This window comes from Drosophila persimilis, unplaced genomic scaffold (genome assembly GCF_003286085.1).
Source record: "Drosophila persimilis strain 14011-0111.01,24,50 unplaced genomic scaffold, DperRS2 tig00003933-arrow-pilon, whole genome shotgun sequence".
NCBI lineage: Eukaryota > Metazoa > Arthropoda > Insecta > Diptera > Drosophilidae > Drosophila > Drosophila persimilis.
In genome coordinates, this window is record NW_020825706.1 from 2,553,201 (window position 1) to 2,568,107 (window position 14,907).

Consider the following 14,907-nt stretch of genomic DNA (forward strand, 5'->3'; position numbering starts at 1 on the left):
TTCTCGTTATCTCTTTTTCGTATGTTCATTCTGCTGCAGTGCAGTCGCTGCCTCTGCTGCCGCCTCTGCCAACGCTTCGGCTTCTGTTTGTGTCTCTCCTCTCCTCTCTCCAACCGAAACTGTCATCATTGCCAGCGGCTTAATTAGAACGCATATGACTCAAATGTACAGAACATGCTGTTGTTGGCGCCATCTGTTGCTCCAGTTCAAGGTTGGCTTTCCAAAGGGGAGCCCGCTGTGCCCCCAAATACGAACTCCAACCATCCGCAACCATCGATGATGTCACAACTCTTTCTTTAAAGCGAAGACAAAGCCGCACAAAAATAACCATAAATATTTTATGAATTTCTTTCATTTTTATTTTCATTTTCTAAGTTTTTCCTTTTTTATAATTTAATTTTCTAAGCTTTTCTGTTTTTTTCTCTTTTTTCTTATAATTATTTTTGCAGAGAAAATCTGTTTCAGTTGTATCTGAAATTCTAATTTCCAACACGCTCAAAGTATGTTTTCCTATTTTTTCTTTTTTTCTATTCTTCCACTCATTTCTTCCTTGAGAGCCGCCCCATTAACCTTTCAACCCTTTAAATAAACAATCTCATCCAATAATATCCATCAAGAGACATTCCCATATGCCACATAGAACATCATTTTGTATGACACATATTTATCGTAAGAAAACGAATGATAATTCTGTGATAGAGGATACGGATACGGATTGATCTTGTTGCTATTTAATTGCTGTTTTTTATGGATTGTTGAGAAGCTATGTGTGTGTGTTGACAGGCCTCTAAAAATTAATGACCAATAAAAAACGCAGCAGCAACAGCAGCAACAAAATTTATTTAATGAATTGCTTGTCTGTGGGGATTTTTGAACTGGAACCCCCATTTCCCCCCTCTCCAGCAGAGATCTAAAGTGTCTGTTTTTTGACCCAATTGAATGGGTTGACTGACGAGCGATAAGAGCAAGAGAAAGAGCGAGAGAGAGAGTACTTTTCAATCTCTCTATAATTCTCAATTGAAGTCGAAAATTGGGGCAAACGAAAAATGTTAATTGTTGTACAGAAAATATTGTGATTTTCAATAAAAAACATTTAAGAATAGAGTAATTAAAGATTTAAGGGAATTATCTTACAGAAAATATAAAGCAGCTGACAGCTGGGTGACCTGTACAGTGGAAGATCTCTAAAGAGGAAAGATATATTTCCCCTCAAAGAATCCCTCTCTAAGAGGTACATTCTCGAACCATAAAACCCTCAAAAACTGCCATATTTTGAGTAAAAGATCCCCTCATTTACGGCACATTCTTCCCAGAAATATGTCCCCCATAAATCCCTCAATAAATACACGACTTTTCCTTCTACAGAATTCCCTCCGTTAACCGTTTTGACCTTGCATTTTTGTGTGTATTATTTATATAACTCTTGATAATGCCATTCCCACACAAAGATCGTCTTTCAAATAATAAAAATAATAATACTCATCATCATATTTCATAAATATTTTCGTTTAATCGAGCGCTTGCTTTCCCATACCCATAGCCACTCCCCCCGCCGCGCCCCAGTGCCCCACAGCCCATGTTCTCCCCTTGCATTTGCTCGAATATTCATTTATTCACTCATTTGGATTGGCGGGGCCTTTTTAACCCGAAAATATTCGTACTCTTCACGTACTCTAAACGCCATTTAAAACATCATGCATCGGCTATCGTATGGCATTTTACATGTGCATATACTTATGGCAACACATGTACTCTTTTTCAGATATATGTTCTGTCTTTCTCTCTGTCTTTCTGTCTTTCTGTCTGTTATTCTGTGTGTAAAACTCTGTGTAAACAGACACCAGCCAGCAACGAATGATACCCCCCATGTGCTGCTGTTCTGTGAATTTCGTGGACTTTGGGTTCCACAATTACTGGAGAGGGTGCTTGCTGTTGCTGTTGCTGTACATCTGGAGAAGAGAAGAGAGCTTTCCAAAAAGCAGCAGAATAAACAGCAGAGCAGAATCGAAACAGAAAAGTGTACACTTTTCGTCGCAGCTGTTGCATTATGACATTTCATCAGAGAACGGGGACTGAAAGATACTTTGTGGCATGTAGGATAGGATTTGGAGGGTATTTTAGAGGGGATTACTCTAGAGGGTACTTACTATGACTGTTTTTTGCTTCACTATTTCCATAAGAACTTTTACAGTCATCGAAATCCTTTAAAAGTATTTTTCTACGTGATTATTCCGGGATTATTGGTCTTTATTCTCCAAAAAGTATAATATTTCCATTAACAGATCTTAAGTCTGGCCTAAACTGTATAACATAAGACGCCTTATTTTCGTATAAATCTCCTTTGGGAAATTTATTTAAATTAAAGGCTTATTTGTCATGATTATTTATGGCCATGGGAGAGGTATCCCTAGTGCAGTCTTGGAGCTCTGGAGAATCTCTAGGAATGCCTTCCATAATTTCCCAATGCTTCAACTTCTCTCTTTCTCTCCCTCGCTCCCCTCAATTGTCCAAATTTGGCCAAAAGTAATCTATCCACAAATGCAGAAATTACTCCAGGCTCCAGTCTCCCAGTCTCCAGTCTCCCAGTCTCCAAGTCCCCTGCCTTATATGCTGAGGTCCACCCGATTCTGTTGTGGCTGCGTGGCATGTGTTGTCTACCGCCCCCCCTCTACCCACTCGACTGCTGTTGCATGCAACACTTGATTACGGGGCTTCGTCTTCGTCTTGCTGCTGCTGCTGCTAAAAGCTGAAAATTGTTTATGCTAATTGTATTTAATTTATGCATGCGTAGAGGTTTTCCCCCCGCCCATCACCACCCCTCCTCCCTCCTGGTATCTATGAGTGTGTGCAAATGTATCTGCCAGATGCAGGAAGAAATGCACTGCAGTGACAGCAGCAACAACAACATGATGCTGTTGTTTTAGTTTCGCCTTCCCCCCCAGATACATATGTATTTATTAGCACTCGGGAAAATTACTGTGGGATGGGAGGAGAGGAGGCGGAGGCGGGGAAAGAACAAATATTATTTTGGCACAATTAACGCTGGTATGCCTCCAACTCCCCACAAGAACAACACCGCGAAAGCCACAAGATTGAGGGATTCGAAGGGAGGAGAGCGGGAAGTGATTTTGGAAGCTTTAAAGAATTCAAAACTAAAGCAAAAATCACTGAAAATCTATCCCAAGAACCAGAGACCTTAAAAATGTTACACCAAATTTCAGACACCTCCTTTTTTCAGTTTACAAACTTTGGGAGTTCCTGAAGAGGTGTGCCTGAAATCCTGGCAAAGCAATGAAAGAACCACCGAAATCCCATACTTAAGGAGGTCCAAAGATGTAGACATTCTCTGCCACATGGCCACGCAGTTGAGGCTCCAAAAGAGGCTAAGAACACCCTACAGCTAGTGAAAATCTAACCATAATCCACTTGAAAGACACCTGAAAAAGGTTCTTAAAAAAAGGCCTAAATTCACCACAAATTAATAGGAATCTGTCAATTCATTGTCCCTTTATTGTATACCAACAAATCGAATGTATTTAAGATCTTAAATGAACTAAAGTCTAAAGAATATTCGATGACTTCTAAGAGGCATTACAAAAGGTAGATCTGTTGGAATTTGTTAAAATTCAAGAACATATTTCATATGTCATTGGCTTTCTGGAAGTCTTAGAGCATTAGATATATACTTAACCAATTCTTCAACTAGTCTCTCTCTGATTCCTAAACAAAATCTCCTAGATTTCCATGGAATACCCTAACTCCCTCCCCCCACAACCGACTCTGACACTCAATCGCCTGTGACTTCGCCTTCCTTTCTGGCCAAAAGCAGCACGCTATGCCTTCTTTGGCTTTGGCTTCGGCTTTGGTTTGGCCAAAATGTCAAGCCACGACGAGGCTTAATCCTGATGCAGTCAGACTCTCAAGAGTTGCGTCTCGAGCGTCTCGAGAGTCTCGGGTGTCTATTTCGGCCAATTAATATGCAGTTAATGGTGTTAACTGTTTGACGTGCTTATTTATAGGCCCGCAGATGCCACAACGTAGCAAATGGCAGCAGACGGAGGAGGCAAGCGGGCAACTCAATTCGATTCGATTCGATTCGAAGCCGTTCCGAGGAGAGTCGCCGAATAAATGGCACTCGTTGCAGACTGAGACTCAGACGCGCGCGCCAGGCGCCAGTGCACACATTTTGCATGTCAAGTGGCAGTGGCAGTGGCAGGGGGGGAGCGGAAAAAGTATCTGCCGGATTGCATAAGGAAAAAAGTCCATGTGTCAGGGCGAAAATGTATGTGGCTTTCTGGCTTAAGGGTACGGGCATGAAGTACGTTTTAGGAGTGCCCCAACTATGCCCAGTATCTTGTATCTGTATCTGCAGTTTTGTCAAGGGAATGTGCATAAACTGTATCTGTAAGCACGTGTATCTGTTGGCAGGCATTCCCGAAGATTGACAGGCATAAATATGCCCCCCCCAAAAAAGTCTCGAAGAAGTATCCCAGAAATGTATCTACTGCTGCATGAATCCATAGAAAAGTATCTAGTGCTAATGCTTTTGCACAGCTTGAAGAAAAGTATCTACTGCTGCTGGTAAAAGTATCTACTGCTGTTGCTACTCCCAAAAGTATCTACATCTGCTGTGAAATATTTATGAAAGTATCTGCTGCTGCTGCATGAATCAATGAACAGCTGGCATTTTGGGCTGTGCAAAAGTATCTCTGTATCTGCAATTTCAGGTGTGTGTGGCCAGCCATACGGACGGGCAGGCAGCAGCAGCCTTTGTCTCTCGTCTCTCAAGTATTTACAGATTGGAAACGAAACGAAACAATTCCGTTTATTGCTCAAGACTCTGGTCCCCCCCCCTTTCCCCAATTGGTGGCATACAACACGTACACGCTCTGTAGATACGTTTTTTAGCGCTTCCTCACGCACCAGCCACCGCTTGGACTATCAATATGTGAGGCTCTGCCGTTGGATGGGATGTCAATTCGGTTTCAATCAATTAAAAAATTGTTGCACTAATTGTAGAGCCACAGAATGTATCTGTATCAGTATCTGTATCTGTATCTGGTGCTGTTTTAATTGAACAATTATTGCAGTTTGCAGTCAATTAAACATAGGCCTTCTATGGAGTCAGTTGTTGCCTCAATCCTCATCCAGTTTCCAGATTCATTCACATTTTATGCAAATCACTCAAGCAAACACTCAAGCCTGCCCCCCGAAGGGCCAACGAGTCAAGTATTCATAATGCCACGAATCCGAATGCCTCGAGTGCCTCAGATTCCGAATGCTCTAATGAGCTTCAAATGTTGACAACTCAATTGAGCAGAAAATACTCGTACACGAAGCAGGAGATGGAGGCAGGGCCATCCATGAGATACTTTTTATCATTAATCAACGTCAAAGTTTTCGGAGATGAAAACTGTTTAGTTTAAAGTTTTAAACAGAAGAAAAAGAAAGTTTTAAGCGGCGACAAATGCAACTTTAATGAGCCGCCAAAAATCCTTTCTCAAGTGAGAGCGAGAGAGATGGAGATATTAAAGTAATTTTCTCTTAATGAGGAGGCGCCTCTTCTGCATTCATCCATCCATTCTTGTGCCCCGAGTGGCGTCTGGTGCCTCTTCTGCTTGAATTCAATTGAAAATAATTGAATCGATTTGTGCGAGTGGGGCACAAGGGGCATGCGGCATGAGTATTTGGTTAGTTGCCACTCGAACATGCATAACAATATTTTTGGAACTATTTTTATTTGCATTTTGTGCTCCCAAAAATAAACCACATTTCGTTTTATGATTATTTTAATTGAATAAAATTCGAAGCCCCCCTCTATCTCCCTCTCTGGCAATTTATTTATTAAACAAACATTTTTCGGATTACCTTAATGGATGGTTTTTGGCTGGAAATTTGAGTTTGTTTTCCGCTGTTTTTGTACTGATTAGTTTGGGATTTTATCAAAAACTTTGGCTGGGCTTTGTTTTGTTTTCGGCGGATTAGCGATACCCATCCGATAAGCCACTTACGAGATACATTTCGGGGATGTTTGCTTTTTGGGTAGTGGGAAAAGTGGGATTAAAGTTTCGACTGCAGAGAGAAATTTCAATATTTAGCTTCATATCTGATAGGAACCATAAACCCATCGGTTTATGGTTGTGGAATATTACAAATATAAATCGAAAGGTGCTCGAGGTTACATTTTCCCTTTACAAAATGTTTTTTTTTTTTTTTTATATAATTTTTTTCTACATTTTCTGGCATTTTCCGTTCATTTATATTTCAAATAAATGTCACATCTGGGGGCCATATTTTCTGTTTATCCTTCAAATCCTTGCTTGTTCTTCAAAGACACACATATATGTATCTTTAATTTCTGCCAAGAAATCCTCCTTAAAGGCTAAAAGGTAAAAGGTGTCGCTTTTGAACCACTTCAAGTCCCTCAAACCCAAGTTAATCCATCGATCAATCAATCCTGTAGATGCTCTGTGTCTATTCCATTCCATGACAGAGATCCTCTTGCCAATCAGAAGATGGATAGATGGATAGCTGGAAAACACCATTCCGTTCTTTGTTTATAAATAAAAAGCTGCTCTAAATGTACATCTGTTTTGTTTTGTTGAAATCTGCACAATTTTAAACCATTCAAAAACATAGATCCAAAGGTTTTCTCACGGTTTTATTCGTCTGTGAATATTTGATGGTCTTTCCTTAGAAAGTCATTTCTAACGAATGTGAGACTTCTTTAGGGATTGAAACAGAACCTTCCTTCAACTGCTGCGATATTTATTCCCTTTCATATTTTGTATAGCTCTGGGTCTTAAAGATCCAGCATTTCCTTGATGGAAAATAGTCCCTGCTTGAATCCCATCAATAGCCGCCAGGCATTGAAATCTGTTGACTCCTTCGTTGCTTCGAGATCTCATTTATACGTCGCCATTTAGAAATATTTTCTTGATGAAAAAATTTAATAAATTACTTTATTTAGTTACAAACAAAACCTAACAAAAAGGATTTGCAGAATATTTTATTTTTTAATACAACAAAATTATTTAAAATAAATTTGTATTTTATTTAATTATTTTCTTTAAAAAAAATATCTGAAAATTATTTTATTTTATTTTTTATTGAAAAATACATCCTAAAAATTTATTTTTATTTTGTTCAAAATGTTTTTTGGGTGTTAAAACGGGAATCTCCCCTTAAGAAATTTAGCCATTATTTTGGATCCTATTTTTTAATCCATATTTAATCGATTGCCTTTTAACCTGAATTCCACTGCAGAGCAGCAGGTGGAAGAACATCTGTTGACCATTTGGCGGATAAGTAATCGGATAATTGATGGATAAGAGAGGCGGAGAGAGAGAGAGAGAGAGCAAGCTGTGCCTCTGCTTCTCGTCTCACCTTTTGTTTAAATTATATTTCCTCTTGAATATTTATTTGGCGCTTTTTCGAGGGAATTTGTTTACCGAAAGAGACCACCAATAGGGAGGGAGGGGGCGGGGGGGTGGCACTTTGTTTATAGAACTTGAACCATGCACTTTGGATAATTAGCAAAAACAGACAAAGTTGTTTGTTTGTTTTTTTGTTTGACCCTGAACTCAAGAACCGAAGCCACAGCGAAATTCGGTGGCCAGAAATAGGCCAAAAAAAGGGGGTCAAAGGGCAGGGCAGGGCAGAGGGCAGGGCAGGTGGCAAGGGGGCAGGGTGAAATGTAAAATCAATAATCATTTAAAATTCAAATACGCAACCGAGCAGCCAGCCGCCGGAAAAAAAAGAAAAATGCAAATGGGGAAAAACAGATAATGAAAAACAGAGCAAGAAACAAAAAAAAAATGTAGTAATCGAAGGAGGAGGGGGAGTGGAGCATCCCCTTTGCTAATGAAATTAAAAATTGATGCTTTGGGGTCTTGCCCTCCAACCATTTTGGTGGGTGGAAAATCGTGGAAAATCTAGGCAAATATGCGCGAAGAAAATGTCATTTAATAAATTGGAAAAAAAAAGAAGAAAAGAAAAGCGAGACAGGAGGGGGAGGAGGAGCCAACGGCAGTGTTATGGCTGATTGATTTTGTGGCGTTGGCGGTTGCAAATGCGAGCGGCAGTGCCACTGAGAGTGCCACACGGAGGGGGTGGGGGGGGAACCACAAGAAAAGATAAATGCCGCCCGGCCCAAGGGTTCGTTCGAGCGGTGACACGTCTTTTATTTTTTGATGGAGTTGCCTCCTCAGATGGGGCTGCCACAGATATTGCGGTCTGGCCTGGTTGCTCAATCTTCCTGGTTGGCGCTCCAAGCCGTTGACATCAATTAAGTAGTGGAGGGGAGGGGACTACTGAGGGGATCATTGATTAACACACAATTTGATGGCAATTGCAGGAATTGCAGTTTTCCATTTTCCAGCCAAAGCCAGAGCCAGAGCGTAGAACGATCCAACAGATGGCCTCGTCGTGTGGGCGTTGTCTGGCATTGGGAGGCGCCTGCTCCACGCTCCACGCTCCATGCTCCATGCTCCATGCCCCATGCTCCACGCTCTATTTGCTTGCAGCTTCATTAGACGCCGCTCAATTTATTTGCCTCCTTTAGACGCCAATTAATCAGATTATGTCAGAAATGTGTCACTGGGTTAATGCAAATATATTACGTTAGAGCCAGAAGCCGAGCAATAGAGCAACAGAGCAACAGAGCCACAGAGAATCAGAGACTCTGCTCTGCTATGCCACCGTTCGATGGGTTGTTTGTCTCTGTGCCTCTTCTGGTGGCAAGCTTTAAAGAGATTTGCCGGGAATCGACTGTATCGGATCCACTTAATTAGTGGCAAAATAGAAAACTAAGGAAGCCACGAAATACAGTCGCCTGGAAATCACTTTTAAGCCGCTTAGGTGGCAATAAATCAGGAAATTGTACAACGATATCAGTTCCCATTTAATTGCATTCGAAATGAAATAGAAATCGAAGAGCAGGCAGCCCGAAAGGGCTTTGAAATGTTTCGATTTCGATACGAAAACAAAGTGAAAATATTTAATCTGGGAATTATTTTAGTTTGATTTTTAGATATTTTAAATCTTTTTTTTGTTAACAGAAATGGTTTTTATGGTAGTGAAAAGTTTAGTTTTTATATAACGATTTAAATTATGATTTTGTACTGGTTTTAGGGACTTAAATTTGATTTTTGAAAGGTAAAAGATTTTCCCTTAAAAGTGCACAATTTTTGTGATTAAAAGATGCCCAAAGGTCTCTTTTTGTAGCAGATATCAACCAAGTTTTTATGGTTATAAAAATATAGTTATTATATTACGATTTCATTTAAGATTTTTGTACTGGTTTTAAAGACTTAAATTTGATTTTTGAAAGGTGAACAGTTTTTGCCTTAAGAGTTCCACAATTTGTGTGTTTAATGGATGCCCAAAGGCTATTTTTTTAATGGATGGTGCTGAAATAGTACCTTTTTCTAATATTTCCAAGTGTCTTAATTAGAGGAAAAGTTCTCAAATTTCCAGTAGGTAAAGTTTTTCCAATTTTTAGATGATTTTGGGCATGTTTGAAGAGTATTTCCTTTAAGGAGAGTTTTCCGTTCTTTGACCCCAAAATTTTATAAATTTTCTGGCATTTTTTTTCCATACAAATAAAATAACTTTTCAAAACATTTTAGCTAGGTTTTTTTCTTAAAAAAAAGAATAATTTATTACATTTTTTCCTTTACAAAATATTTTAAGATGGCGGCGTTTAAACTTTTTTCCCCGAAACAAACGTAGGTGATGTAAAAGGGGATTTCTATGGAATTTTAATAGGTTTATTGGCGCTTTGTGTCCCCTTCCTGCTTTGCTTAATTTCTGTATAGAATATATCTTACCATTTCATTGATTTTCCCTCAAAAAAGGCATGTCAAAATCCAAGTCGAGCAATGATCAATGATGATCAAACGCTGACTCTGGCGATCCATTTCGATTCATTTTCGGTGTTCATTTAACCATCACTCACCTGTGGGGCAACAATCGATGGAACAATGTAAAAACGAGTATCTGTGGAACTCCATCTGCTGCCAAGGAGTGGGAAAGGGAGAGCTAGAGGGGTGCTCCCTCTGTACATCATTTGGCATTCAGGCAGAAAAGTCATTAAGTGACACACCCGCCTACAACAGAAAACAAAAGCAAAAACAAAACATTCCAACCCCAAAGATAGATGCCAGCATATTTTTATTAACAACTGAAAAAAGGAGAACAATCATGATGTAAAGACAGGGGGGAGAGGCAGTGAGGCAGCGAGGCAGCGAGGGGGAACTCCACACTCTCTCAATGTTTAATCACGCATATCACCGACTTTCAGAGCAATTTTTCGAATATTTTTTGCTGCTTTTGTTTTTGTTTTGTTTTCAACTTGTTTTTTTTGGCGTGTTTTTGAGTCGCGCCTTCGATGCACGGAAGTTGCACATGCCACCAAACGGAAATTGAGACATCAAATTTAATGAATAACCGAATAAATGTTGTGAATATGCAACGAATACGAGTACGGGTACGGGTATGGGTACGAGTCTTTTTCAGGTGCTGTCCGACCACATATATGAATATATAGAGAGTTGTAAAAAATACTTTACAACTCATTAAAAATTATTATTGTTGGGCGGCCATAAAGATGAGGATGCAACAGAGATCCTGCCACACAGGACTGCCTGTGTGGTGGAGGTGTCATTGGGTGGATCCCTTTTTTCGGGATTGCTCTTAAAAATATTACACCGAAAAAAAAGAACACACACAAATTTGCGTAAAATTTTGCGGCCACATTTCAGCATTTTCCTTGGAAAATGCCTGCCTGCCTCGAGAGGAGGCAACAGGCAACAGGCAACAGGAGGTGGCATTAGGCAGTGGGAGGCGCCATTTGTCGGAAGGTGAGAAGATTGCAAAGGTTAAAACGCCTTTCATTCTTATTAGAGTTGAAAAAGTTTGCTCAAGGCTTCGGCTTCGACTCCCGTTGCTGCCTTATTTCCCACGAATTTTCCAGCGGGTGGTGTGGGGGACGGGGGAAAAAGGTTAAGCAAAGTTTTGATGCGCAAAAAGGTCGTACTTCGAGTGCTTCTGAGAATGTTTAATTCAATTTCTTGAGCTAATATTTCCCCTACCTTCCTGACACTCGAGAAATGATTTTAATCAAAGGGAAAAGAGCAGGACAGAGCGGGAGAGAGAGGGGAATGAGGAAGCAGAGCTGCCCTGCGATAAGTGCTCGCTGATGGACAGACTTATCGATGGATAACCAGGGGATTATCTGTCAGAGTTAATGTCAGGCGGAAGTTCTGCACAAAAAAAGCAATAAACTCTATCTTAAGATGCGAAAACATTGCTGGAAGCGTGGCACTAAAACAACACGGCACTTCTGATATTCTTTATCGATAACTGGGTGAAATTTCAACGATTTTCGATTGCCTTGGGACTATCTTTCTGGCTTAACATCAGTCGGAAGTTCTACACAAAAAAATGCCATAATTTTTTGCGATTCTTCTGCCTTAAGATTGGAAAACCATTGCTGGAACCGATGTATAATTTATCCAAACAAAAACTACACACTTCTGATCTTCATTATCGATAACTGGCTTGAATTTCAACGATTACGGATTGCCATAATCTATAATAGACCTTTTGTCTTTGCAGGCGGTAGTTCATTGTAAAAGAAAGATAAATTCAGGTGAAATTCGTTTCTTAAGATAGGGAAAGACATTGTTTAAAGTGGAGGCATCAATCTAGAAAACATTCCTACATGTTTTCTGATAGGTTTTTCAACTAAAGGTAACCTTAAGCGGAAGTACAGTCGCATGCGATCAATATTGAGCGATATCTTGGGGCTCGGGAAAGAGATAATGTTATACAGCAGTTCTTGGATAGCCCCCATCGATAGCTGATGGCAGTGCCTCCAGCAAATGAGACAAATTTATGAGAAGACTAGTATTGTGCAGTGCGGAGGCATTGTTTAAAGCAGGTGTACTACTCATCGATTAATAAAAGCGTTTTCTGAGGGTCGATAACTGCTGGGAATTGCAGTCCGTGCGATAATTTGTAGAGATACTGTTATAGAGCAGGTCTTGGGTGGTCCCAATCGATAACTGATAGAAGTGATAGCAAATATTGTGATAAATTCTGAAGATTAATCGTATTTCAAAGAGTGGAAACATCGTTGAAAGCGGGTCTCTAACTTATCGATTAATAAAAGCCTCTTTCGATGGCCGATAACTGTTCGGAAGTGCATTCCGTGCGATAAATTGTGGAGATGTCCTCGTAAATCTTGGAAATTGAGAGACAGAAATGTTCTAGAGCAGTTCTTGGATAAACCCAATCGATAGCAGAGCGGACGGAAGTGCTACCAACAACTAAGATAAATTCTGAAGAAGCGTTCTTACCACTTATCGATTGATAGCGTCTTCCGATAGGCATAATCGGTAACTATTTGGAAGTACTTTTATGCCATAAAATAATCTTGAAAAGTGGAAGTAAAACCCAGCCATCGGGGAAATGGCATATCGCTGTTCTGGTACACTTTTTTCATGGCTGTTTGAACATCTGGTTTCCGTATAATTTGCTTCTTTTTTATAGAAACATTGGCGTTATACAATAAAACAACTAACAGCCGAATAGAGCTACCGACTAACGACTCCTTAGACCCTGATTTCCGTCCAAATTCCCCTGAAAATGTGTCTAGGAATTTCGCTTGTTCTCTTCTTGAAAGCCATAATAATAACTCGCAATCGGGAAGGAAAGTTTCTTTTTATTATGCGATATGTTTGTTCAACAATTTTCACTAAACGTTTTACTGGAAAATGGCCAAAGGAGGCGACACTCGAGGCGGCAGGGAGGCAGAAGCCAATTGAATGCATTTTATTAATGGCATCCATGACTTGGCCTCTGGCTCGTGGCCCGGGACTTGGGTTTAGATTGGGGGTTGCTTTGGGGGGCTCTTGGCATCGATTGACAAAAGGCGACAATAAAGTCATCTTGCCCCCCCAACCTGCCTGCCCCCATGCCGCATTTTGTGGCTTCTGTCTGCTGTCTGCTGCAGTTGCACTTAATTTTATCTATTATCCTTCATTTTTGTCATTGTCTAAGAGGAAAATGAAGATTCTGGAGACACACACACGTGCATATCCTTTGAGTCTTTTGTGGTGGAGGCATGTCTGGCTTTTCCGATAGGATCTACGGCAGCAGCAGGTGTGCCATTGAAAGTTTTTAGATGGGATGCTGGCTGCTCCTGGCAGCCTTTTCTCCTGCTGTGTGTTTGGAAAATGTGATAAAATGATTATAAAATAATTTTCACAAACAATGGCAGCCCCACATGCTCACGTACTACCTCTAGACCTGTTCCTGTTGGAAAATTCTCTCCTTCAAAGTTCTGACTCTCCTCTGGTCCTGCTGTGTGGTCATCCTGTGGTTCCTTCTAATTGAATAGATTACGGGGTCACAGGATCTTTAATGGCTGCTGCCTGAACTCTCAAAAGTTTCTCAACTACTTTTTCACCCTCTCTACTGTGGGGGGGGGGACATTAAATATTCCCCAAAAATTATTCCTTCCATAAACATTTGCCACACAAATCGTACAAGAGAGTGGCAGTGCCACCAAATGGTGTGCGGCATTTATTATTAATCCAAATGCCAGGCCATAAAAATTTCATTGTGAAAATTACACTTTTTTTTGGCTGTTCTTGAGGATTTTGGGATTGGATTTCGAGTCTTTTTGTTCTTTGGGAGGTGGAAAAAGGAAGTTATTTTACTAGAGGTGGAAAAAACGTAGAGAAAGCTATGAAATGTAGAGGATAGATGGTTTGTAGGAAAGAATATTGAAATATAAGGTTTTAGTAATACTCACACGATGGCTTTTATATAGGGAAAATAGCTTTAAAATAGGCTTTCGCCCAAGAAATAATATTTTCCTGGAACATTTGGTAGCCCCACAGCCTTTTCTGTGCCTTTTTTAGAAATTTGAAGTAAAAAAGGAATTATTTGTTTGGAAAGAAAGGAATTTCATTGTTAATCCATCCTCAGGATTGTTTAATCCTTTGAATTTCCTACAGGAACTCATTAGCCTTGGCATTGCTTCAAGGCTGAGGGTTTCCTCTTTGGGAAAGTCGTCAAATTATAGCCCTATGAAGGAGATCCGGCGATCTATAGTCTATATTTACATTATAGATTCTTAGATTATTTTCCAGTTAAGGTCTCCGAAAACCATCCCCAAGTCTTATGAATCCTTTAAAACAGCTACAAAATACATATTTCTCTTAATATTTAAACCAGAATCAAACCATACCTCCGACCCAACTTTCCCTTTCATTTAAATTTCCCCGTAAATCCAAAAACTTGTGGAAAATACAACCCGCAAGCCCTTGTTCGCAGAAACCACGCACAAACCCAGGCCGAATTTTCCCATCAATTTGTTTGAAATCCAAAGACCACACACAGACACAGAATCCAAATGCGAATCAGATGCAGATGCTGCTAAAGATTCAGGAACCCACATTTAAAGCCCGACTAGAGCTCCGCCGACTGGAGCCTGTGCCACCGATGTGCAATGGCCAATAAACATGTCTTAAAGCTCTCCTTTGGCTGGTGGCTGGTGGCTGGTGGCACACAGAATTTGAACCAGTTTCCAGCTTAAGCCGCAATCCAAAGAAGACAAAAAGAAAGAAACGCACACAAAGAAAGAAAGAGCTTCCTTTCCTTCCTTCCTTCCTTCAATTTGTAGAAATGCGTGGCAAAGGAGGATGGGGCGGGTGGGGCGGGTGGGGCATGCCTGGTGCAGATGCAGTTCACATTTGCAACATTTGCAACTTTATTTATCGCATCGAAAACATCTTGTAAATTTTCCACGTTATTTTGCGCCTCAAGACATGGTTTTCTTCGCTCCTCTTCCCCTTCGTTCTGCTGAACAATTGAATCCCAAGGAGAGCTTTTCCA

At 40.3% G+C, this 14,907-nt stretch overlaps 1 protein-coding gene across 12 annotated transcripts in view; it reads left to right on the plus strand.

Moving 5' to 3' along the window:
• Window positions 1-14,907, plus strand: part of LOC6594323 (dystrophin) — a 177,037-nt gene that overhangs the window by 144,465 nt on the left and 17,665 nt on the right. For 4 of the 12 annotated variants that reach the window (XR_003409393.1, XR_003409392.1, XM_026994625.1 and 1 more), the window contains one exon: window positions 450-500. The exons of the other annotated variants lie outside the window; for them this stretch is intronic. Coding sequence is in view for 2 of the 4 variants with exons in the window: in XM_026994625.1 (XP_026850426.1) it covers window positions 450-500 (51 nt within the window). In the remaining 2 variants the exon portion in view is untranslated. The remainder of the gene's footprint in view (window positions 1-449; window positions 501-14,907) is intronic. 12 annotated transcript variants of the gene reach the window in all.